General features: G+C 34.8%; 2 protein-coding genes across 6 annotated transcripts in view; one reads left to right on the plus strand and one right to left on the minus strand.

Annotated features, from left to right (window-relative positions):
- Positions 1–1,798: 1,798 nt before the first annotated feature.
- On the minus strand, positions 1,799–4,165 carry LOC127845765 (casein kinase I-like). The gene has a single exon (XM_052376894.1). It carries the CDS (start codon positions 4,030–4,032, stop codon positions 3,055–3,057), a length of 978 nt encoding a protein of 325 aa, XP_052232854.1. The 5' UTR covers positions 4,033–4,165; the 3' UTR covers positions 1,799–3,054.
- A 33-nt stretch (positions 4,166–4,198) lies between these two features.
- LOC127845763 (lysophosphatidylcholine acyltransferase 2-like) overlaps positions 4,199–23,470 on the plus strand; it is a 103,795-nt gene continuing 84,523 nt past the window's right edge. For 4 of the 5 annotated variants that reach the window (XR_008033381.1, XR_008033380.1, XR_008033379.1 and 1 more), the window contains exons 1-3: positions 4,199–4,378; positions 6,420–6,562; positions 19,938–20,158. Coding sequence is in view for 2 of the 5 variants with exons in the window: in XM_052376891.1 (XP_052232851.1) it covers positions 4,280–4,378; positions 6,420–6,562; positions 19,938–20,158 (463 nt within the window). In the remaining 3 variants the exon portion in view is untranslated. Of the gene's footprint in view, positions 4,379–6,419; positions 6,563–13,267; positions 13,489–19,937; positions 20,159–23,470 lie in introns of all 5 variants that reach the window. The other variant, XM_052376890.1, reaches the window with a different exon arrangement.

Below are 23,470 nucleotides of genomic sequence, written 5' to 3' on the forward strand. Positions count from 1 at the left end.
CGGCCAAGATATCATTAGGACAACATCTTCTGACAATGTTTCATGAGGATTGGACTTAACATAAGACTTCTAGGGTTAAGAAGGTTTTACTTTATCCTTACAAGGTAAACTGGAGATTGACATCACTTTACTAAATTTCAGGATTGTACTCTATTTACTTTACAAGTTATTCAATTTTCTGCACAAACTTTAAATGACAACCGTGACCTTTACATTTAATCAATTGTTGCGTGTTTAACATGACATGTTGTCTAGATATGATTTATACTTATGCTTATTTATATCAAAACCCCCTAATACATGACAAAGTTTTTGACCAGACAAGAACATGTGTTTTGACTATAGCTGTATAAATATTATGAACCAAAGTCCTGAGTGATTTTGAGAGAGTAACATGGTTGTTGTACGCACCTTGTCACCCTGATATAATTTGTTCCAATTTAATTTAAAATCCCATATTGCACAAACAAATGTTAAAACAAATAAACACATTGACAGGGATAAAACTGTCAGCCCTTCTGCCAGTATTAGGGAGGGGCTTAAAAAGAAGCCTGTGCAATCCGAACATTATCCTTTTTAAATTTACTCTGTATTATACAATTATCTAACATAACCTATAACAAGAGCACCGCATAACGGGTTCTAACGCTAGGCTGCGGGTGCAGTTTTGAATAAATGAAAGGTTGTCAGAATTATATTTTTTTTAATGAGGTCAGTGACCTTGACCTTTGACCTAGTGACCCCGGCATTTAGAACTCATCAAGGTGCATCTACATATGAAGTTTCAAAGTTGTAGGCGGAAGCACTTTGATTTTAGAGCCAATGTGTAGGTTTAAACCAGCCGACGCGGGAAGACAAGCTGGCTTTGACAATTCCTTAGGGTTTTTTCCAAAAACAGCCGAGCTAAAAACAAAATGCCAACAAACCAAAATGTTGGAGGGTAAACCTGTAGTCGCTTTCAGTGAAACCAAAATGGGACTAATACAACTCATTTGTTTACTCAATGTGTGCAGTGTTGTTCCTTCAGCATATGCTTATAACTGCTACAAATTTTAGATCTTTATACAGACTTAAAAATCCCAATCATGTCATCTGGAATTCTGTATTACAATTTTTCTTCAAGAAAAAACTGTATAATTTAATATTTAATTGCATAGCAACCAGTGAAATTTTAAAATTGCAATAATAGAATTTACTTAAAAACTAGTGACCTGAAAATCAATAGGGGTCATCTGCCAGTCATGATCAATGTACCTATGCAGTTTCATGAACCTAGGCCAAAGCGATCTTGAGTAATCATCTGAAACCATTTGGCGAATGGACTGACCGACCAACAGACCGACCGACATGTGCAAAACTCTTCAAAGAGGGGCACAATTATATTCTGGTTTTATATTGTTTACAGCTTTATATTAACGCATTTAATAGCAAGATTAGGATTATAATGGGTTAAATTTTACAGTTATTTTGAAGTTTTGCCTGTGTGTCTTTTTTTAAAATAACTGTGACAAGAATCTAGTCTCATGTTACTTGTATAAAACTCTAAACAAGATGTTTGAAAAAATGAACTGTTAAGATATGAACATAAAATAACAATTAACATGATTTAAAAAACTTAGAAATAGCATAAACACTTTATCCCATCAAATTTTTTGTTTCAATCTGATCTACCCTGGCAAAGGTGACCATATTTAATGAACCAGTTAAGGTAATTACCATTTATATTAATATGATGATTAAATCTTTAAACAGATGCATGACTTATGACATTACTTTTAATATGTAAAAGGCAATTGAGTTAACATTTTGACTTTTATTTCCAGCTTCAGCTAATTTACATTCTGTACCACTTGCAAACATATACAGAAAACATTTGTCTCAAATATGTCTCAACAAACACAAACATGATGTTTACAAGTTCAAACCTTCTCTACATACAAATATCTGTTTCTCTACGACACTGCATTAGTTTAGATGTACACTGCTTGCTTATTATGGTTTACATGTATACCATTTACGTTATAACCATGGTATATGGAAAAATACTGCAATACATTCGATATAGAATTCCATTTAAATCAGTTCTCAATTAAATTAAGATGTTATACTTTTCTCAAGTATCCATGAAAATTTAGGGATAAAAAAAAAATATTCAGATAATTTATCATGGAGGCAGATTATACATTACAACAAATTAAGTATTACCATTATTAAACTAGTGGATTGCAAGCGTGTCAGAAAATGATATTGCTAAAACCTGTTTAATAACCAACATTCAAAATATTTATTTAAAAAAAAACACTATCATAAAGAAGTTAATCAATACAAGTTATAATACATTCATAACCAGTAACAGCATTAACTGTTATAAACCACCAAGTTAAACACAAACTTATCCTTACAAATGCCAATCTGTTAGCAAAACACTATAATCTGACTATTTACACAACAATAATAAAATGAAGATACTGATCACAAAATAATTCAGAAATAGTGACATGTAATAAAGCATTTTATAACATTTTGGTGTTAAGAATTTCGTACTGACAGCAATTTAATGAAATATACAATGACAAGAGCACTAGTTTAAATGTGAACATTCTTAACAACATCAACAAGTTCATCTTTTTTTTTTTTTAATATAGGCTACATTTGTGTAGTTGATCACCTGTTTTTAAGTCAAATAAAGTTACTGACATTTCTGTAGCTTGTGCATGTGAATCAGTGATCACCTAACCGAGCTTTGAAGACTGTCTTACCATTATAACCAGTATTGATTTTTTTTATAATATACCATTTTTAATCAAAGTAACCTGGCAAAGTGCTTATGACAATATGTCTTTCACAACAGAAATTCGGTACAATCTTCTCTCATATATTGTAAATGAGCAGGAAATACAGACATAATAACTGCATTACTCACATAAAGCAATATAAGACATACAATAAATATTTGTACATTTATTACAAAAAGGTTAATGAAAATTTCGCACAGAATTTCTGCTGATGTTCATTTTTACCAAATCATGCTTCAACAATTGTTCAATGAAATTTTCAACGGGCCCCAGTGGTCCCTTGTGTGACCGGATTACTGGTTGACTGAGCAACAGCTGCTGCTTTCTGCTTCAGCATTGTCCAGTCAAATGTGTAGTCGTATTGGTAGTTCAGTGTGCGGAAAAGAATTCTGAAGAGCTGGCGTAGGTACATGTAATCTGGAGCCTCCTCAAAGCGTAATCCTCGACAATAATTGAGGTACATGGCAAACTCGGCAGGAAAACCTTTGCAGAGCACCTCAACTGGAGTGGACATTTTCTTTTCACTGATTTTCTCATACTTCTGCTTCTTTGTATTGGCTTTCAGACCTTGCCATGGCAGACTTCCCCTGTTGAAGTACATCAGGACATATCCAAGGGATTCCATGTCATCCCTCCGACTCTGTTCGATACCCAAATGAGCATTGATACTGGCGTAGCGTGCTGTGCCTGTCAGATTCTTGTCTTCTCGGTAAGCTATATGTTGTCTTGTACGACTGTCCCGGTACTTTTTCGCCAACCCGAAGTCGATCAAAAAAACTTTGTTGCAATGGCGACCAATACCCATGAGAAAGTTGTCAGGCTTCACATCCCTATGAATAAAGTTTTTGTTGTGTACGTACTCAATGCGACCTATCATTTGGTCTGCAAGCATGAGTACCGTTTTCATTGTGAATCTTCTTGAACAGAAGTTGAACAGGTCTTCCAAACTTGGTCCTAATAGGTCCATTACAAGAACATTGTACTCTTTCTCATTTCCATAGTAACGTATGTGAGGTATTCCCACTCCACCCTGGAGGATTTTATACAACTTACTCTCATACAAAAGCTGCGGATGCCTGGCCTTTGTTGATTCTAATTTCACAGCAACTTCCTCGCCGTTGGTGATGTTGATACCAAGATAAATGTCACCAAACGAACCACTTCCGATTTTTCTCACCAGACGATACTTCCCACCGACCAAAAAGTCTCCTGATTCTCTTTTCGCTGCGCTGTCCATTTTGTGAAGTTATAAGGTCTAAAATTGATGGCGGAAACTTTAATGGTCGATGAAACCTGTTGAAAAACCAGTTTCTACTTGGTTGCCATCTTGGGTGGTTGCATCGCAATATATTACCCACAAAGCTATAACAGAGTTGCGCGCGCTTCAAAACAGCTCCATTTCCTGTTCCATTTTTGGATACGTATGAAGTGGAAGGAGTAGCACTTTAAAATTAAAAGTTGCTGAAACACAACTCTGCCAAAATATGAATAGAATTATACCAAGACAGCAATCGTTGATTGCTCCAGAAATACTGAACCCGTTTGTCCACAAATTACATCTGGGATATTTAGACATGATAAAGGTTTGCATTTGTATTTTTGCTCAAATTATCAATTGCATAGATCTCGGACAGTTAAAGTGCATGTATAAGTACGGATATATCGGTATAAGTCTATAAATAGTCGAAATACCTACAGGATTTACTGTTTGCATATGTGATCTCCATGTCTCAGTCTGCAAAATTAACTATTTGGTCATTATCGCCTTAGTGGCAAGAAACGTTTAACTTATTTTCCAGAGTTCTGCATCAATGTAGTATTTTTTTAAATCTAAATTCAGTCATTATCATCACTGGCATCATCTGCGAAATCGCCAGTCTCAAGAACTACGTCATGATCTTCTTATACTCCCTCACCCATTTTCAAATAAACTGCCTTGTAAACAGTTGCAGTTCCCGTGTTCCTTAAGAAATATTGATTGGGTCTGAAGTACATCATTCAGTGCAGTTCAGTTATCATAAGCATTTGAAAATCAAGCTCGGTACAGTACACTGTCTATAACATCTGCGGAAAGAAAATTATCACTCTGGATCACAAGACAGAGGTTGCGGAGATAGTCGATGTATCACAGTTGTAAAAATATATACTAAACGTAGCTAAGCGGTGTCACTGTCAACATTTTTATTGAAATGTGTAAATCCCATATTTTTTAGTGTACTTTTCAACTTTTGGGGTTCATTTTCTGTCTTTCTGGTTTCTTTGTCAGCGTTAATTATATGCGATCTGAGAGCTGAGATTTCATCGCATTAGTGATCAGGGGTTGGGTTAATTTTGAAGACTGATGTCTGAAAATATATGTAATGAAAGAACAAGTTTCACTGTCAAAACGAAGTTAATTTATTTACACCATAAAAAATATCCTCCAGTTACCACGTATCCAGTGGTAAAGGAAAATATGTAACATAATAAGAATTTTTCTGAATTAATGCAAACAAATCAGCAAAAACGATTTGACTTCAAAGATGTATTTATTTCGGTTAAATCCATGTCAATTTTTTTGTTTAATCACACAAATCAATAGTTCTTATTCACCTATTAAAAGATAGGTGCAATTAACATCCAATAAGAACAGGGGTATTCCCACTGAACACACGTATATTGCCTAACTTAATATGTTTGCACTGCTCTCATGCTAAAATTAACGACGATTTCATGCAACATTTTCTGAAAATGAAGAGAAAGTGAAAGTAATTGTTTTGAAATGTTGTGTTGCCAATGCAGTAGTGCAGTCAGAAGATCCACTTTGCAATTTATGTGGAAATCTAATTAAGAGGAAAATAAGTTAAATAACATGTATGGAATATGGTAAAAGTGGATTATTTTGATTATTTTGAATTTTAAAATGCAACTATACCTGTTTTTCTTCATTTTGATTGTGTTTGTATTTATTTTCAAGCGTAGTACTCTTTAAGTGTTAGTGACGTGAAATACTCTTAGGGCATGCATATGACGTCATCACTAGAGCCTTGTTTGTAATGATAACAAAATGATCGATACCATGAGATGCTCTATACTAGGAAATCATATGATATGATATTTGCTGTACAATATTGAATGGATCAGATTTAAAATCCAGCATGTCAGTGAATCCAATGGGACAGTATGCCCCCGGTAGGGTGGCATATAGCAGCTGAAGTGTCCGTCAGTACATCTTTCCGTCTCTCCGAAAACTTTAACATTTGCCATAACTTTTTGCAATTTTGAAGATAGCAACTTGATATTTTGCATGCATTTGTATCTCATGAAGCTGCACATTTTGAGTGGTGAAAGGTCAAGGTCATCCTTCAAGGTCAAAAGTCAATAAATACAATCCAAGGGAAGTTATAAGCTTTTAAAAGGAGATCATTTCTAAACCTGCCAAATGATAAATTCAAATTTTATTTTAAAGCAGTACAATAGGGGGAATTGTGTTTCTGACAAACACATCTCTTGTTGAAATTGCTTTGCACAAATTTAAACCTATATATGAGATGGTCAGGTGTATTATGTTATACTCTAAACTTGCTGGGTACCTGAAAAGGGGCAATGTCAAAATATTTCATGCTATGTGTCTTCTGTTCACAGATTGGTGTGATGTCAGTGACAGTGGCTCCACTGCGCCTATTCATGGTGGGGTTGTGTCTGGTGCTGGCGTGGCCCTTAGCAGCCCTTTGTGTGCTAGGGAGGACTCCAGAAGAGGCCAAGCAGCCCCTGTCCGGATGGAGAAAGTAAGGACCTGTCTAGCAAGCAGCTCCCTTCTCAATCTTTCCATATTTAGCCATCGTATCATACCATGTTGAAACCTAACTGATTCTATCATTTAATGGTTCTTAAGGTCGTAGTGGTGTAGTTGATATTGTTTCCAAAAATGGATCTCGGCTCTGAGAGCTTTCTTCTCTGAAGTCAACAAGTACTGGTTCTACCCAGAAAAAGAACTAAATAGTGTTTCAATAAGCTTTGTGCAATCAAGCTGAAATAAATAGGTAGTATATTACTTCTTCTTACTTAAATATTCACAAAATATGTGTCCTGGCTGGGGATTAAATCAGCAATCTTCAGATTTTTTGTCAAGGTGTCTACCAACTGAGCTTGCTGTCTCTGTTTAATGTTTTACATGGGTTAACTCTTTCATTGCTGGAACCGAATTTTGAAGGCCTTTGCAAACAGTTTGGTTCCTTATGAGACGCCACAAAACGTGGCGTCTCATCAGGATCCAAACTGTTTGCTATTCTGATAGTATTCTTTGAAAAAAAAATCAAAGAAAATTCTAATTTTAGAAATTCAGCAGACAAAATTTTAGCAGACTACATATTTCCCAGCATGCAAATGGTTAAGAAAGTCATCAGCTGGGAACTTGGGTTAGTCTGATGTTCTTTTAAGTATCTATACCAAGGTTTTAATGTGAACATGTTGTATCTGATTATGGAAACCGCTCCACCTTAAACCATTGATTTATTAATTGGGTGTATGAAGAATTGAGTCTATGTATTGCAAATATCTGTCTTAGCACTGTTTTATTAGGAAAATGTTTAAAGTGTGTGTGTGTGTGTGTGTGTGTGTGAGATATACTTCAATACAATAGTTTTTCTTACTCGCCTGTATATCGGGAACTCACAATGATAAGAATTGTCTAGGGTGGACTATGGTGGACTTCTACCTGTAGTTTTTTACAAGTTGGAAGTATTTTCTGCTTTCCTTAGTTTAAAGAAGGACAAGTACATGTTATTGTCCTTAAAATTTGCAGACTGTTTCGGTTTACATTCTTGCATTCTCTGTACTTGGCATTTTAAGTGTCTGTTATTGTTTAATGTTTTTTCAGAAGCATACAGGATTCTCATACTTGAGAATAAGAGCTCAGAGTCTGATGAAATGTCCACATTTAAAGCAATGTAGTTGACCGTTAATAACATGTTTATGACTGTCTCAGTGTTTTATTGCCTATTTTTAGCTCACCTGAGCGTAACATGCTCATGGAAGCTTTTGAGAGATCGCCTTTAGTCTGTAGTGTGTTGTCCTTCTGGCATATTGCGTTGTCAACATAAAGTTTTGTTAACACGGCAGAGGCCACATTTATTGTCAGATCTTTATTTAACTTTTGCAGAAACTTTTTTCCATTGATATCTTGGCACTGGTTGGCAGAGATTGCAAATGGGTCACATGAAGTTTTAAAAAAACTAGGTCACTGGGTTAAATTTAAGAAAAACCTTGTCAACACTCTAGAAGTCACAATTTTTGTCAATTGGTCAGATGATTTGTTCTAATGACATCTTGGCCGAGTTTTAAAATGGTTCTGGTAAGATTTTAAACATATCCCCAACAGGGTGGTGCAGTCTTCCTTATATTGCTGTCCCTTATATTGCTGTAGTTAAACTCCAGAAGTCACGTTAATATCCAATCTTCATGAAACTTGGTCTGAAAATTTGTTCTTCTGATCAGTGCTTTCCACAGGATTTTTGTCAGGCGCCCCGGGGCTGATAGGGGTGGTTCAGGAGGGGTGTCCCTTCCCGACGTTGATTTTTTAAATTTAACATGTCAATTAACGCTCTGTGGTGCGTTTTAACTCAAAGAAAAACAGCGTCGAAAGACGTCATTTGGTGCGCTATGACTCTTCAAAAAATCCCACTGTCATTTAAAAATATATATACTTTTTTATATTGTTTAATTGTTTTAAAATTTTCCCGTACTGACAGTAAAATCCTGACTCGAACGATTCTCCAATACATCCGTTTCAACCTGACTATTACTGCATACTTACTACTATTCAAGTTTCTATTTATTATCCGATAATCCCGTTTATTCCGTTTTTATAAATCACTTTCTGGTAAATGTTTACGATAAAAGCTCTCAATTATTTCTTTTGAACAAACCTTGCCATTTTTCTATAGTATCAAATAAATTTTAAGTGACTATTTATAGATTTGATGAAATATTGCCTCTGAACATGCGTCAATCCTCTGACATGTTGTGTGCTTGTTAAAACAATACACGCGACGTTGTACATGTTGCATAATTTTCGCGCTCTTTTTAATTGAGAAAAAGATTCGACAGAAAATAAATTTGCACTACTAATTTGAAGCAAGAATATTTTAAAGTTGCGGTAACATTAACATTCGGAAGCGTGTTTCGGATTAAAAACGCGTTAACGTCGACATACGGGAAAGGGTTTCGGATGACAAATTTAATTATTCCCATTTGAGATTTTAATAAATATTAACAGTTGCGTTATGAATTTAACGATAATTTGTTTTAACACTTAAGTCGAATACATGTTTTGACGGAATTATGCATGAAATTCACGAGGATTACGGCCGGTTGCCATCATCAGTCTTCTAACTATCGATTATCGGACAAAAAATTTACTAGTGTGCGTAATTAATTTAACGAAAATTTGTTAACGCATTACGTGTCGAACAAATGCCAGAAAAACGTTATAAATGGACATGATGAAATATACATGTACTGGAATTAAATTGTTATCGCATAATTGTAACCGGGAGTTATTTGCACAACTTACTCGCTATAAGAAATTATTTCTTTACCTCTTTCAGTTAATTTCTTGTATTAAATACAAAAGTCATAGGTAACACTTGTTTACAGTAAAAAGGTGTGATGATGATGCCCGAAACCGTCTTTAATGTACTTTTTTATTACGTAAATGGTACAAATTCTTGCTAATCAAGCTGCAATAAACTTTTACATCGTGCCCGACGTCAATAAAAAATAATGGTCGATAGTTAACCCCGCCCTCATAAGCATTCGCGTAACCGATTGGACAATGAACATCACAGTTTGACGACTGGAAAGTTACCTGATACATCATTGTCAGCATTTAAATGACTGTGTAATGTGGCTAGAATAATCTATACCCGCGTCATGCTATTCTCTTATCAGTTGATTATCCATTACCCCATGTGGTGTTTATGGCGATTACTTGTGAAAGTAGGTACCGTGTGCTCTTTTAAAACAGGGAATATTGATACACTGATAGAGAAACCTTTGTTTTTTTTTACAATCTCCACTTTCTTTCACTGAAAAACACACAGGTCGGAAAATTTCAAGCGCCCCGGGGACTCTGATTTCGAAATTCAAGCGCCCTGGCAAGGGGCGCTTAAACGGCCTGGGGAAAACCCTGCTTCTGATATATTGGCTCATTTTGAATAATATTAGGTTATATTAAAAACATGTCCATCAGAGGCTGAGCAAAAGAGCAGCTTTCCTTATATGGCTTTAGGGAGACTTTTTAACATATTTAGGTTGAATCGTTATGAAACATTTGTTCTTATGGTATCTCAACTTAGTATGAAAATGGTTCTGGTCTATTGAAAAATATTGCAACCAGGAGGCAGGGCAATTTTCTTTATATGACAAGATTGAAACCTTGTGAACAATGTATTTCATAATTTGTCACATTTTATATCCACTTTTCCTGAAACTTGCTCAGAATATTTGTTCTAATGATATCTCATGTAGGGTCAAAAATGATTCATGTCCATTGAAAAACATGGCTGCTATGCGGCCATGCAGTTATCCTTATGTGGCAATAGTTTATCACTGTGAACACTCTAAAAGTTTAATTTAATCTTCAGGAAAATTGCCCAGAATCTTTGTTCTAATGATATCTTGGCTGAGTTCAGGTCCCTGGGAAAACAGGACCTCCAGGGTGTGGGGAAAAAGTCACATTTTTTGTTTAATCTTCATGAAACTTGCCTAGAACATTGAATTTTGCTATTACGATATCACTGCCAAGTTTTAAAATGGTTCTGGTCAATTGAAATACATGGTGGATGGGGCATATGTTTTGGCCCTAAATGTTTTGTAAAAAAATTATTCTAATGATATCTCAGCCCCTTTCAAAAATGGTTTCAGGTAAAAAGCAAGGACTTAAAACACATTTACTACACATTTATCACAGAGTTGCTTGAATTTGTTTAATTTCTAAGGTTCTCAGGTGAGGGACTTAGGGCCACTAGCCCTCTTGTTTTACTTGTATTTGTATTGGTCAACTATTTTCATTCAAATTAAAGTCAGCAGTTAAATAAGTTTTATTTGTTTGATGTGTAATTCTGATTGGATACTTGGGTATAAATACTTTGAATTGCAGCTAAAAAATTTTTAATTGTATTTTATCAGTGAAAAAATCATAGAAAACTTTAGCCATACACTTTGTGCCTATTTTCGTCAACTATTCAAGGCTGACTGGACAGAGGGATGTATTTTGTTGCATATTTTTTTGTCTGAATGGGTTTCTATCTATAAATAGCTTTTAAAAATTGAAATCACAAAAGGTGAAATGTTTATGGGTTAAGGAAATGTTGAATGTGGACAAAACTCACAACTTCACTTGGAATTTCTATTATTTTTAGAGACGTATCAAAAACATTGTAAAATAAATCATCTGTGGAAATTAATTTCCTGAATAGCTACTTTAAAATAACATTTAACCCTTTACTTCATGAGAAGCAAAGTGAAAATGGCTATGTGCAAACAGCATAAAGGCAGAACAGCCTGCAAGTGACGAGCAGTCTGTTCAGGTTTTATGCTGTTTGCTGCTCATCATAATCTAAGGGTTGTAAACGAAGCCTTAAAAACTTGAACCTGGTAAGAAAGGTCTTTAATTCAATGTAACTTTCTAAGGGACTACAAATGCGTTAAGATATGTATCTACTGTGAAACCATTTATTTTCGTCAGCACGAAATTTCGTCCTTTTTAAAAAAAAATGACTATTTCGTCAGCACTTAAATTCGTCCATTTCTGGTTTTGAAAAAAAAAGCGTCCGATTTGTTTGTAATGTTGGTAATACATGTAATACGCGGTTGCGAAAAAATCGTGCTGGGGAAAGAGGGGTGACACTTGGTAGTCACTTGCAGGAGGTGGGCCTTGTTTGGCATATGCCAATTAACAAGTCTGTTATTTCAGGTGATAGTAACTGTTCTTTATTATTTTATGTCATAAATTGACACGTTCTTTGTTATGATTAGCGGATAAGTGGGACTGAATAACCTTTAACAAGTGTTCTTTATTAATTTGTAATAAAAGCGCAGAATATATTTCATATATATATATATATGATCACACATCGTCATATTTTAATTGCGTTAAATAGTATTGTCTTTAATCCGCATTCACTGCGTGTTGGCTGTATAATCTGCAACACCCCTGAAAAACACAATACACACAATGGGTAATAAAGTTGTTAACAATTAGCGCTAATCAACACTATTCTACCTAAACGAAGTCGACGCATTCGATACAGCCTTATTGCATTCGCGTTTTACAGGAAATGTCAGTTGTCAGTACACTGTATAATGTACACCCCTTTGTGTCAAAACCGGATTTAATTTGAGTGTGAATAGTCGACTGTTTCATGTTCTTTGTATCAATACAATCCGGGTATCTGTACTATAAGTATACCAGTCTACAAACAAGGTGCGCGCTTCCGCATATGGGTATTCGGACGTTCAAAAAATTGACCTACTGTTTAGAGTTCACGCCGTCGAACGCATTAAGCAATATAACTCGTTTTTTTCACTATTTCTTACATGCAAAAAATACTAGTGGCTTATAACTTACCTTGCAATCTTTTTTTACTCGCATTTTGCGAGTGTGCGAGTGTTAATTTCGAGCCCTGTGTATATGCGTGGATTACGCTGGATTTAAATGCCTCATGCCTACGGTAATTCAGTCTTATTTGTTTCAAATATGGGACATGATTGTTCGTTAGGATCTTGAATTCGTCCATCGGTCGAAGGACCAAAAAGACGAAAATTAATAATGGTTTCGCAGTATGTGGTAAAGGGTTAAACATTTCAGATATTTAAAAAATGGCACATCACAAAACTGCACTGAGTTTAAATGTTTAAACATGAGGCACTTACTGCATTCATTACAGCACAAATGCACATGTTTCTGTGGTTTTAAATGTTTTATGTATTTTATTTTATAAATGTTCATTACGTTGGAGATTATCAGTTTTTATGTGACGACCAAATGCATGGTTTGAGTTGCACATTAAGTTTTACCCAGTATTCAGAAGCATTCTAACTTATTTGTTAAATTGGTATGTACAAATTGCAGACTTGATTCAATTTAAATCAGAACAAACAATCAGACAGCTTGGTTTGTGCTGACTAACACAAATCATAATAAATTATTGATTTATGACATATTCTATGTTTTATTTATCATGATCATGCTTTCAAGCACCATTAAATTGCAGGAACAGTAAGTACAGCTTAAAGTTGAGTTTATACTAATTTTATTGTTCATACAGTACAACATGTCTGATTGTTGCTTTTAATATTTCTCAATGTCTGTGTTTGTACTTTATATGGTGTGTTAATAAATTGTTACTTTTCATGTACATGCACTTTTACAGTTGTCTTCCCGGCTGTTATCATTTATAATAATCTAATGTTTGTTTCTGGCATTTTAGCACCCTGTTGAGGCCCGTTATTGTGTTTTTATCCCGCTGTGTGTTTTTCGCGGGTGGATTTCATCACGTAAAAGTGAAGGGAAAGCGAGCCCCTGTCCAAGAGGCTCCCATTCTGGCTATGGCTCCTCATTCATCATATATGGATGCTCTGCCTGTTGTGTTCCTAGACCTTACCAGCACTGTTGCTAAGAGTGCAAATGGGGAGGTGCCCGTGTTTGGAAGTATGACATAACAAGGCTTTTTTACCCCTTTTTTATCGGGAATGCAGTCCTCCTTGTTTGGTGAATGTTTTTTTTTATTTGTTACCGTAGTTTTAAATCATTGTTTAAAGTGGAAAGAGCATTCATTATGCAGTCCATTGTTAAGCATTGATTTGAAATCTATGAGCATGATTGTTTTGTGATGTCTTCATAATGAACACATTGGTTTTTGAAGTACTTGTAATAAGAATGGGATACTGATAAATGTACCCATTGTTTCCTAGAACATGAAATTTATAAAGGCATTTACAATAGTTATTAGCCACACATTTATAATCAACTACAGGCCTTTGATGGAATAAATAAAAAACCAATGTAACAATAGATATTGTAATGATAATTTCTTTCTGTTGGTGCATGTTGAGCCATTGTTTGCTTTTATTTGAATGCTGTATGGTTTGGTATAGGATTTCATTTAGTGACAATTTGAAATAGTGTGAATGATCCAGCTTTCCCATCAAACCAGATCAATACTGTACCATACAAGTAATTTGGGAAACCAGTTGTTTGCATACCACTAATCGTCAAGAAATCTGAAGTTATTCATTGTATCCTTTTAGCTCTTGTACCTACCTTATAAGAATTTCATGCACAATCTCCCCATAACTTTTCTATCCCTGAATGTTGAACAACACACAATGTTTTTGTAGCTTGCTTAACATAAAAAATGCTGCTTCCGAAGTGCTTATTGATCAGCCATGCTGATTAATTTTGCCAGTTTTGTATAAGAAATAACCAGCTTCTCATCGTGTCAAGTGTCTACATTATTTCTGATCAGATATGTTCCTGTTGGTGACTTTTTACAAGTATTTTGATGTTTTGATTGAGTTCAATCTTGGTTAACCATAAATAATTGCTGTTTGTGTTGTTAACTTCATATTTTCATAGGACATTGACCTGGAACTTGCAAAACTTACAATTAACATAGCTGAAAATCAATGTATACATGTACAGTATATTAAGTGAAAAAACATTTATATCCACCCACTAGGATATTATTTTCATAAGTTAGACCCAGCTTTTGATCCACAGCCTGTTCCATTCAGTCATTAAATTATGACAGGATAACATGTAGCCGGTTTTATTCAGTTATTTAATTATCACATGATAACATGTAGTCTGTTCCATTCAGCCATTTAATTATGACAGGCCAGAAAGTTACATGTATTTCATGACCAAAGGTCCTGTTACCGATGAACGTATAAAGACATAATTAGATACCTGGTACTTCCAGACCTCATTAAATAGTATTCTTATGGACTATTCACTTAATTGGCTGTTTACAATTATCCATGTAAGTTTAGGGGAAGAAAAAGCAAACAGAAAAATGCTTACTTTCCCCCCAATAATTTATAGTGATAATTACAACATTATAATCCGAACAATAATCTTATGTGCTTGTAAGCTAAATTTTTCAATCTATTTTTATGCCCCCGGATCGAATGATCGGGGGTACATGTATATTGTTTTTGGCCTGTATGTCTGTGTGTCTGTCACTAAACTTTAACATTGGCCATAACTTTTGCAATATTGAAGATAGCAACTTCATATTTGGCATGCACGTGTATCTCATGAAGCTGCACATTTTGAGTGGTGAAAGGTCAAGGTCATCCTTCAAGGTCAAAGGTCAAATAATAATTTAGCTTCAAAGCAGCGCAAAAGGGGCATTGTGTTTTTGACAAACACATATCTTATTTTCTTATTTTCACTGTTGTTATGGAGGTACATGTAGTTTTGACTCATAAAACTTGTTTATCAGACTGAATTTGTTTAACAGACAGAAGATCCTGCAATGTTGGAAATGTTATTGAAACTGGACAATTTTTTCAGATTTGTCTGAGGTTCGATGTCCTTTGCATGGGTTGTTTTTAATTAGGTTGAAAACTTTGGTTTTAGACTGGTGTTGTTTGTTTGGCAGATAGTGGCATCAAACTTTAGGTATTAGGTCAATCACTTTGATCACTAAAGTGCGTGATGATCTTGATGAACCTTTTGATATAGCAAGCCTGAATTGAAACTGACAGTATTGTTCACATTTCTAAATGTTCAGGTAAGCCAATGGGCCACAAGAGTCGTAACATTTTCAAGGACTAATGATGGCATACCACTGAATTGTCAAGAAAATGTCATATTTTATGCAAATTTACCTAAATAATTGACAGTCTCTCCAACCTCAACTGTTTACAGTCTCTTAATTATTCCTTAACTCTTATACTTATGCAAATAAATTTGTCACCACTAATCAGTGTGAGTGTTTAACAGCTCTTAAATGGACTCAAATTGATATATTTCCCTTGTGCATGTGCTTCGTTTGGCTTCCATAGTAATTTTGTGACAATCGTTTTTGCAAAGAAGGTGTTACAAAGTCTAAAACAAAGGCATCCAAAATCAGATTCATGATGTCATAGCACTTGTTGAATACTGAGCAATCATGGTTCATTGTATTTATAGGAGGGTTGAAGTTTTTGTGTATGATCAATCACTGATTAGAAACATCAATTAATCAATCAATTGGATTACAATCCATTTCAGGGTCATTGATCCAAGGTAAATCTGTCATTATACTTGGCTTTCAATGATTGTGATTAGCAGACACCCATTGGCGCATGGAAGTTTCTATAGCACAACTGAAAATGGTGATTTTGGTGTGAGCCCCCAGGCTGCAGGTCATGTATTTGTCCCACACATGACCTACTGCTAGTTGGGGATAACATAACATGACAGGCTGGTCAAGGTCAATGTAATGTTGAAAAATTACCCCTTCTCAATTACTCTAATTAGGATATGGTCATCAGAGATAGAGTGACTTTTTGAAGGTACATGCAGACCTAGCTTGGGATTAAATTTGGTCAAGGTCAGTTTAAATTGGGTCAAGGTCAGTCTTCCTTAAAAATAAAATAATGTGTATTTGGCTTTAGATAGGGGAAAATTGTTGCTCTATAAATAACTTTAGTTTGGATGGAGGTATTGCTCTGAAAGTATGTGTGCAGGTAGCATAGTTGCAGATCTACCTTGGCAGGGGCGGATCCAGGATTTCTGGTAAGGGGGGGGGGGGGGGGCGGGATATTGAAAGCTTTGCTGGGGACAAGGGGGCCCCTATTGGGTGCAGGGCAAACCCCTGCTGGGTGTCCAGTATGGCACAGCCCCCCGGAAGCATCCATCTTTGTTGACATAAAATGCAGCAAAAAGAGAATCAATGTGCAAAAAGAGGGATACATCAGAATCGCAAAGTTCAACTTGAAAATTCAGGTGATAAAGAGTCTGAAGTTGAAAAAATTAGCCATTGTCTGTGATTAGTGGGAAATGTTGTGTACAGAAAAGAAGAAAAATAAGTTTAAATAGAATAGGTGATTTAGATCTAGTTAGCTTGAGATTGCACAATTGATTAATGAAAAAAAAAATGTAAATGCTTAAATCCATGTTAGGTGGCATTGAGACATTTCTAGTTAAATTATATAAATGATGTAGTTTTAAGCAAGTTTAATTTTTCTGTTTCACTGAGTGATGGACTTAAATTAAGAAGCTGTTTAATGAAAATGTGGAAGCAACAGATTTTATCCAATAGGGCATCTTCAGAGATTTAAGTATTGGCAGGAAGTCAACTTACGTTATTGTTTTCTCATCACTGGTACATGTATGCGGTGACTTTAGCCTCACGTTTAACACTATGTGAATTTGTTACCAATATAGATATACTGTCAGCTTTATTAGGTTTAGCAAGCTACATGTATTCTACTTGCCAAAGGGTCTCTGTTGTAGCTAGTTTTCATAAGATAGTTACTCACTGGAATCGCTTTAGGGATTTCCTGTAACTTTATAATGTGTATTCAACTCATTAAAATAGGCCAAGATTAGAAACTCTTGTTTAATTTTTTTCTAAATTAAGGACTATTTCACACACAATATATACATTAATATAATAAGGTACACGTTTGCACTATAAAGGAAGTTTTTTTTCAGTAAGCTTCTGTCTCTGTTATGGCTTAACCCTTTCCAACTTAAATAAGTATTTTCAATCATCTTTAGTCCCATAGAAAGTTAAATTGAATTTTAGACCTTTCTTACTAGATACATGTTTTTAAGGCTTCAACTCCAAACCTTAGATACTGATGAGCAGCAAACAGCATAAAACCTGAACAGACTGAGGTTCTTGCAGGCTTTTCTGGTTTTATGCTGTTTGCATATAGCCATTTTCACTTTGCTTCTAAGCAGGAAAGGGTTAAAACTAAAAGATGTACATTTGTATCCTCCATATGACAATGGACCAAGGCAACATTTGCAACTCATTTCGAGGAGGCATTGTAAAAATTTGGGACTTTTTAAACTAATATTTAGTAAATACACCATATAGGATGTTTTTTGGTAAACTCGTTGCTACATGTATTAAATGGCGTGAAGGATATTGTTTAAGCTTAAAACATGTATTCCTCATGTTAAAATGACCCAATACGCCACGTTTGGCAACTACTATTTGAAGTGTCATCGCTCAGGGCCTTGTTACGCAATAAAATTTTACATATATTTTACATGTATGATATAGAAACAGGTTAGATCTCATAAATCTTATCCATTTCCATCAAACTTCATATGTGCATAGTTTGCAAAAGGACCTTTCCGCGTTTAGCTTGTGCATTGGATGGGTAGAGGTCAAGGTCAATTTACTAAAAATAACAAAAGGAGGACTCCACTTAATTTCTAAGTATCAAATAGATTTTCTGTAATGAAACTTCAAACATTAATATTTGTTTATCATATGGGTCAAGGTTGTCACTGTTTGTAAATATAGAAAAATGGTTTCAAGTTAAAATTTTAGTTTATATCTAATAGGATATTTTGATTATATGAATAATAATTACTTGTTAGATAATATAGGTTACTTATTTCTTGACAAAGCACATTTAAGTCAGTTTTATTGATATACTTGTTTTAACGTTAAAGTACTGCCCTTAAAGCAAACAATTTGAAAATATAAGTCAGAAACGATTCTAACCAGGGCCTTTTTCAGTATGGTACGTAATTTTTCCCTAATTCTTATAGCATAAAATTTATTTCCATGCTGATGCAGTTATGAGTTTCTATGTACATGTATGTGCAGTATAGATCATAGATGCTTCAAGCAAACTAAGGTCTCTTTATATTGATGGGTTTCCTTTTCCCCAGACAGTCAGGTGCATGTGCAGGATGGGACTATATATGCAGCCTTGCTTTCAGCGATTTTTTTCCTTCTTTATAAAGTACACGTTAAAGGTACTTTCCCAATTGAAGAAAAAATACAAAATTCCCAGTTGCCGTTTGAAAATTTCCAAAAGGAAGGCAAATTTTGTTCAGTCTTCAGAAAAACATTATCTATGAATTTTTCAAGCCAAAATGCATGTAAATGAATATTTTAATTTGTATGTGTAATTTATGCCGAGCAATTAAAAAAATCCATAATTCCCAATTGGAAGATTTCGCAACGCCAATAATCCCAATGTCAAGGTTTTTCGTGCTTATTATCCCCCACCAGAGGCGGAGGGATATTGTTTTGGCGTTGTCCGTCCGTCCGGCACTTTTGTGTCCGGAGCCATATCTTGGAAGTTCTTTGGTGGATTTCATTTAAACTTGGTATGAGTATATATATGCATAAGAGGATGATGCATGCCAAATGGCATTGTACACCAGCTGTTAAAAACAGACTTATGGCCCTTTGTATCTTGAAAAAATGCTGTTAGTGTCCGGAGCCAAATCTTGGAAGTTCTTTGGCGGATTTCATTGAAACTTGGTATGAGTATATATATGCATAAGAGGATGATGCACGCCAAATGGCATTGTACACCATCTGTTAAAAACAGACTTATGGCCCTTTGTATCTTGAAAAAATGCTTTTTACTATAGGCACTTTTGTGTCCGGAGCCATATCTTGGAAGTGCTTTGGCGGATTTCATTTAAACTTTGTATGAGTATATATATGCATAAGAGGATGATGCACGCCAAATGGCATTGTACACCATCTGTTAAAAACAGACTTATGGCCCTTTGTATCTTGAAAAAATGCTTTTTACCATAGGCATTTTTGTGTCCGGAGCCATATCTTGGAAGCGCGTTTTTGTGAAAACACACGACTTATTAATTCACCTAAATAAATTGTGAAGGCTTAAGAACCTTCCTTTGTCTTAGTTTTGTGTTATTGTCCTCCGTCCGTCCATCTATCATTATGTTCATCCGTCCAATTTGCACCCATCCTCAAACAAAGCATATGTTGCGGGGGATACCTTGGGCCTTTCAGGCCCTCTTGTTTTTCCCAATAGGTAGGGTACAGGTACTTGTTCCGATTGGACAAAAAATCGCTGGCTTTAGTTAAGTGCATCAAGCATGCCTAGCAATTCAAAATCCAGCATTTGTCGACATTTTTTGCTTTGCATTATTCGTAGGTGCTTTGACCGGCCTCTGATGACCCTTGGAAGAGTCATGATGTTCTTCTGGGGTTTCCAGAACGTGAAAGTGCGTGGAACCCCCTCAGAGTCGCAAGAGGCCTCTGTGCTAGTGGTGGCCCCACACTCCTCCATATTTGACCCTTTAGTTCTTTTCTACTGCTCTTGCGTGCCCAGTGCCATATCAAAGGCTGAAAATAGCAAATTACCCATTGTTTCAGGTACTTAGCTGTGCTTATAGTTGCATAGATATAACTGTATTCATTCACTGATTTTCTGCATTAATTCAACTTGCTCACTTTTGCTGTTTTGATTGTTTTTTTAACATTTTCTGCCAATGAATTGTTGTTCTTAATCAATTTTGTTTTGGAGTTATTACTTTCTTCTTCTATTAAAATCATTATTTTTAACCAGGTTTTCGGAAGGAAAAAACTGGTTATTAGATTGGCGAATGCGGGCGGGCTGGCTGGCTGGCGGGCGGGCGGAACAAGCTTGTCCGGGCCATAACTATGTCGTTCATTGTCAGATTTTAAAATCATTTGGCACATTTGTTCACCATCATTGGACGGTGTGTCGCGCGAAATAATTATGTCGATATCTCCGAGGTCAAGGTCACACTTTGAGTTCAAAGGTCAAAAATGGCCATAAATGAGCTTGTCCTGGCCATAACTATGTCATTCATTGTGAGATTTTAAAATCATTTGGCACATTTGTTCACCATCATGGGACTGTGTGTCGCACGAAAGAATCACGTCAATATCTCCAATGTCAAGGTCGCCACGACTAAAAATAGATATTTTTAAAAAACAAACTTACAAAGGGGGTTAATTTTGTTTGTTCATTTCAAAAGTTCAGTTTGAGTTTTCTCCCTTTATCAGATTTTTTTTTCACAATGAAAACCTGGTTTTGTGACAATTTTGTCCCTTGTTAAATAGTTCTGTGGCAATAAAAATTTAATCAATATACAGATACATGTAGTTAATGAAGTTGAATTATTGAAAAGAATAGAAAAGTTCATGTAAAAGCTTTTGATTGAAAGCAATAAATAGGGATAAAATAGTTCACGTAAAAGCTTTAGATTGAAAGCAAAATATAGCAGCAGTCAGATGTGGATGCTGTCAATTATAACTGTTGACACGCATCATGCAAAAATAGGTCTTCGGCTACATGCACCCAGCGTAGCTCCAGACCAGCCTGTGCATTGAGCGCAGTCTAGTCAGGAGATACCCTGTCTGTGAATGATACCAGTAACCCTTTGGTAACTTAACAGCAGATAATGTAGCTCATTACTGAATTTCAGTTTATGCACAGGCTGGTCAAAAGCTACCATTTCAAGATATGGTATAAGACCCATTTTTGCACGATGCAGGTCTATAAAAGGTGGTTTATGACCAGCGTGTTAACTGCATCATAAGTATTTGTAAAAATACAATTTTCGGACATGAAAGCACTACTGACACATGATACATGCTATCATTTCTATGAATGCTATAGGCAGTAAAGGCCAAACAGTTGAGATGTGCCAATCACGTTAACTGCAAACAATGGCACCAATCTTTCCACTATTGATCTGTTGCACCATGTATACTTTTGCATAATAACATAAAAAATAATCAAAAACTCTTATGATACAAATTCCCATATTTACCTTATTTTACTTGAGAATTTTCTCAGAAATGAATAATGCAATCTCAGTTAAATGTCATTCTGTCTTGTCTGTTTTCTTATGTGTATGTGGTTTATACTCATTTGGAACAGATTGACATGTATTGATAGTGTTCTTGTCTTATTTGATGGTATTTACCTGGAATATTATGAACTGCAAGAGTCATATATGTGTATTTCAATCTTAAAACATGCTGTACTTTATTTATGCATTATTTAAGTTCTTGTTAATCATCCTGATATTTATATTTGATATACCAACAGAACAAGGGACATGAACATCACTAAAAAAGAAAGCCTGAATGTTTGTGCTGAAAATACTTAATACTTGTGACTGCAAGATGATGATAGTAAACCCTTTCCCACTCAGAAGCGAAGTGAAAATGTTTATGTGCATACAGCATAAAGACATTAAAACTGGAATCTATTAAGAAAGGTCGTAAATTAAATTTAACTTCCTAAGGGACTACAAATGTGTCAAAATGCGTATCTAAGTGGTTAAAGGTTATATTACAAAAATTGTTGTGTTTAGATCATATTGTTAAACTGTTTTTAAAAGAATTAACCTTGTGAAGTAAAATAAAATGGTTTAATTTTGCTCTTTGGAGATCCTGTCTTTAAGCATTACCCTATTTCTCAATAATAAGGAACACAGAAATATGAAAAAACGTATTTTGTAATATGTTTCGTACACACAGTTCTATTTTATTTTCACACAATATAATACTTTTGGCGTCTTATAATGCAATTTGAGCCGCATCAATTTTATGAACACGCTTGAGCTGTTTTATAAAAGACGAAGAAAAATCAACAATATTTACGTTACCTACTCGCTATGGCCATGTTTAATCAATTTATTTTATTTGCTTCTTTTGTATTCTTGAAAAGTTTTTATCAAAATGATTTATAATGCATCGGCTGATACATCTGCCAAATTTCATATAAGCAAGTCAAAAACCTATTCGCTTATTGTTTGCGCAAAAGTTTTGTTAACAAAAAAAAATGTGTTTGAACATTAACATCTTTAAATCGAATATTTGTCAATACACTTAATATATTAGACATTCATTATAGGACTATTTCAGATGTATGTTCAATAAATTGCATACTTATCGTTAAAAAATAACACATATTAACACCATTAAAAACTATTTTATTTGTTATGTTTTAACATCACAACATAAGAGTAACGTAACGTATGTATCCAACACAAAAATCATGGTAACTTAAATCCAATCAAATCAAAGTAAACGACAACATAAACTCACAAACATACAACTGTTAAACATTTAAACAATGCAAATGGTTTAAATGGTAAATAAAAATATCGAGAATTTTTTGCACTTTTCGTAAAGCTAAAACCTGATAACGTAAATTATATAGCTTAATAACTTTAGAATATCTAGCGGTATGTTTTGCCACTTAAAGTCTGGACATAATGTGCTTAAAATATGTCATTTAGAATAACAATACATCTTTATACAGTCTCCAAGGATGATGAATACATTCCAAAATTGTAAATTCATATGCAAATATGCTATAAAATGTATGGTAACGTAGGTATGAAGTAGTAAGTAACGCATATATCTTTATTCTGTCATTTCTGGTTTTCTTGTACTAACTGATACCAGCTGTTCTCACCATGTACATTCTTACACAGTTCAGCCATTTATGATGTTTTTTTCGTTGTCACGGATACTAAACAGTCGTTTCGATCTTCTGGTTGATTTTGGTGTTTCCAGCATCATTATTATATCTTCGTTTTTTACCCATATAATGTCAACCGATTTTGGCCACCTATAACATTCTTCGTTGGCCTTTTCCATGAAGGTAACTTTACAGTCTTGGTCCACCTTATCAATCACAAG

Source organism: Dreissena polymorpha, chromosome 9 (genome assembly GCF_020536995.1).
Source record: "Dreissena polymorpha isolate Duluth1 chromosome 9, UMN_Dpol_1.0, whole genome shotgun sequence".
Classification (NCBI taxonomy): domain Eukaryota; kingdom Metazoa; phylum Mollusca; class Bivalvia; order Myida; family Dreissenidae; genus Dreissena; species Dreissena polymorpha.

Excerpts from the sequence above, each read along its gene's own strand:
- LOC127845765 (XM_052376894.1), bottom strand. The coding sequence starts at position 4,032 with ATGGACAGCGCAGCGAAAAGAGAATCAGGAGACTTTTTGGTCGGTGGG.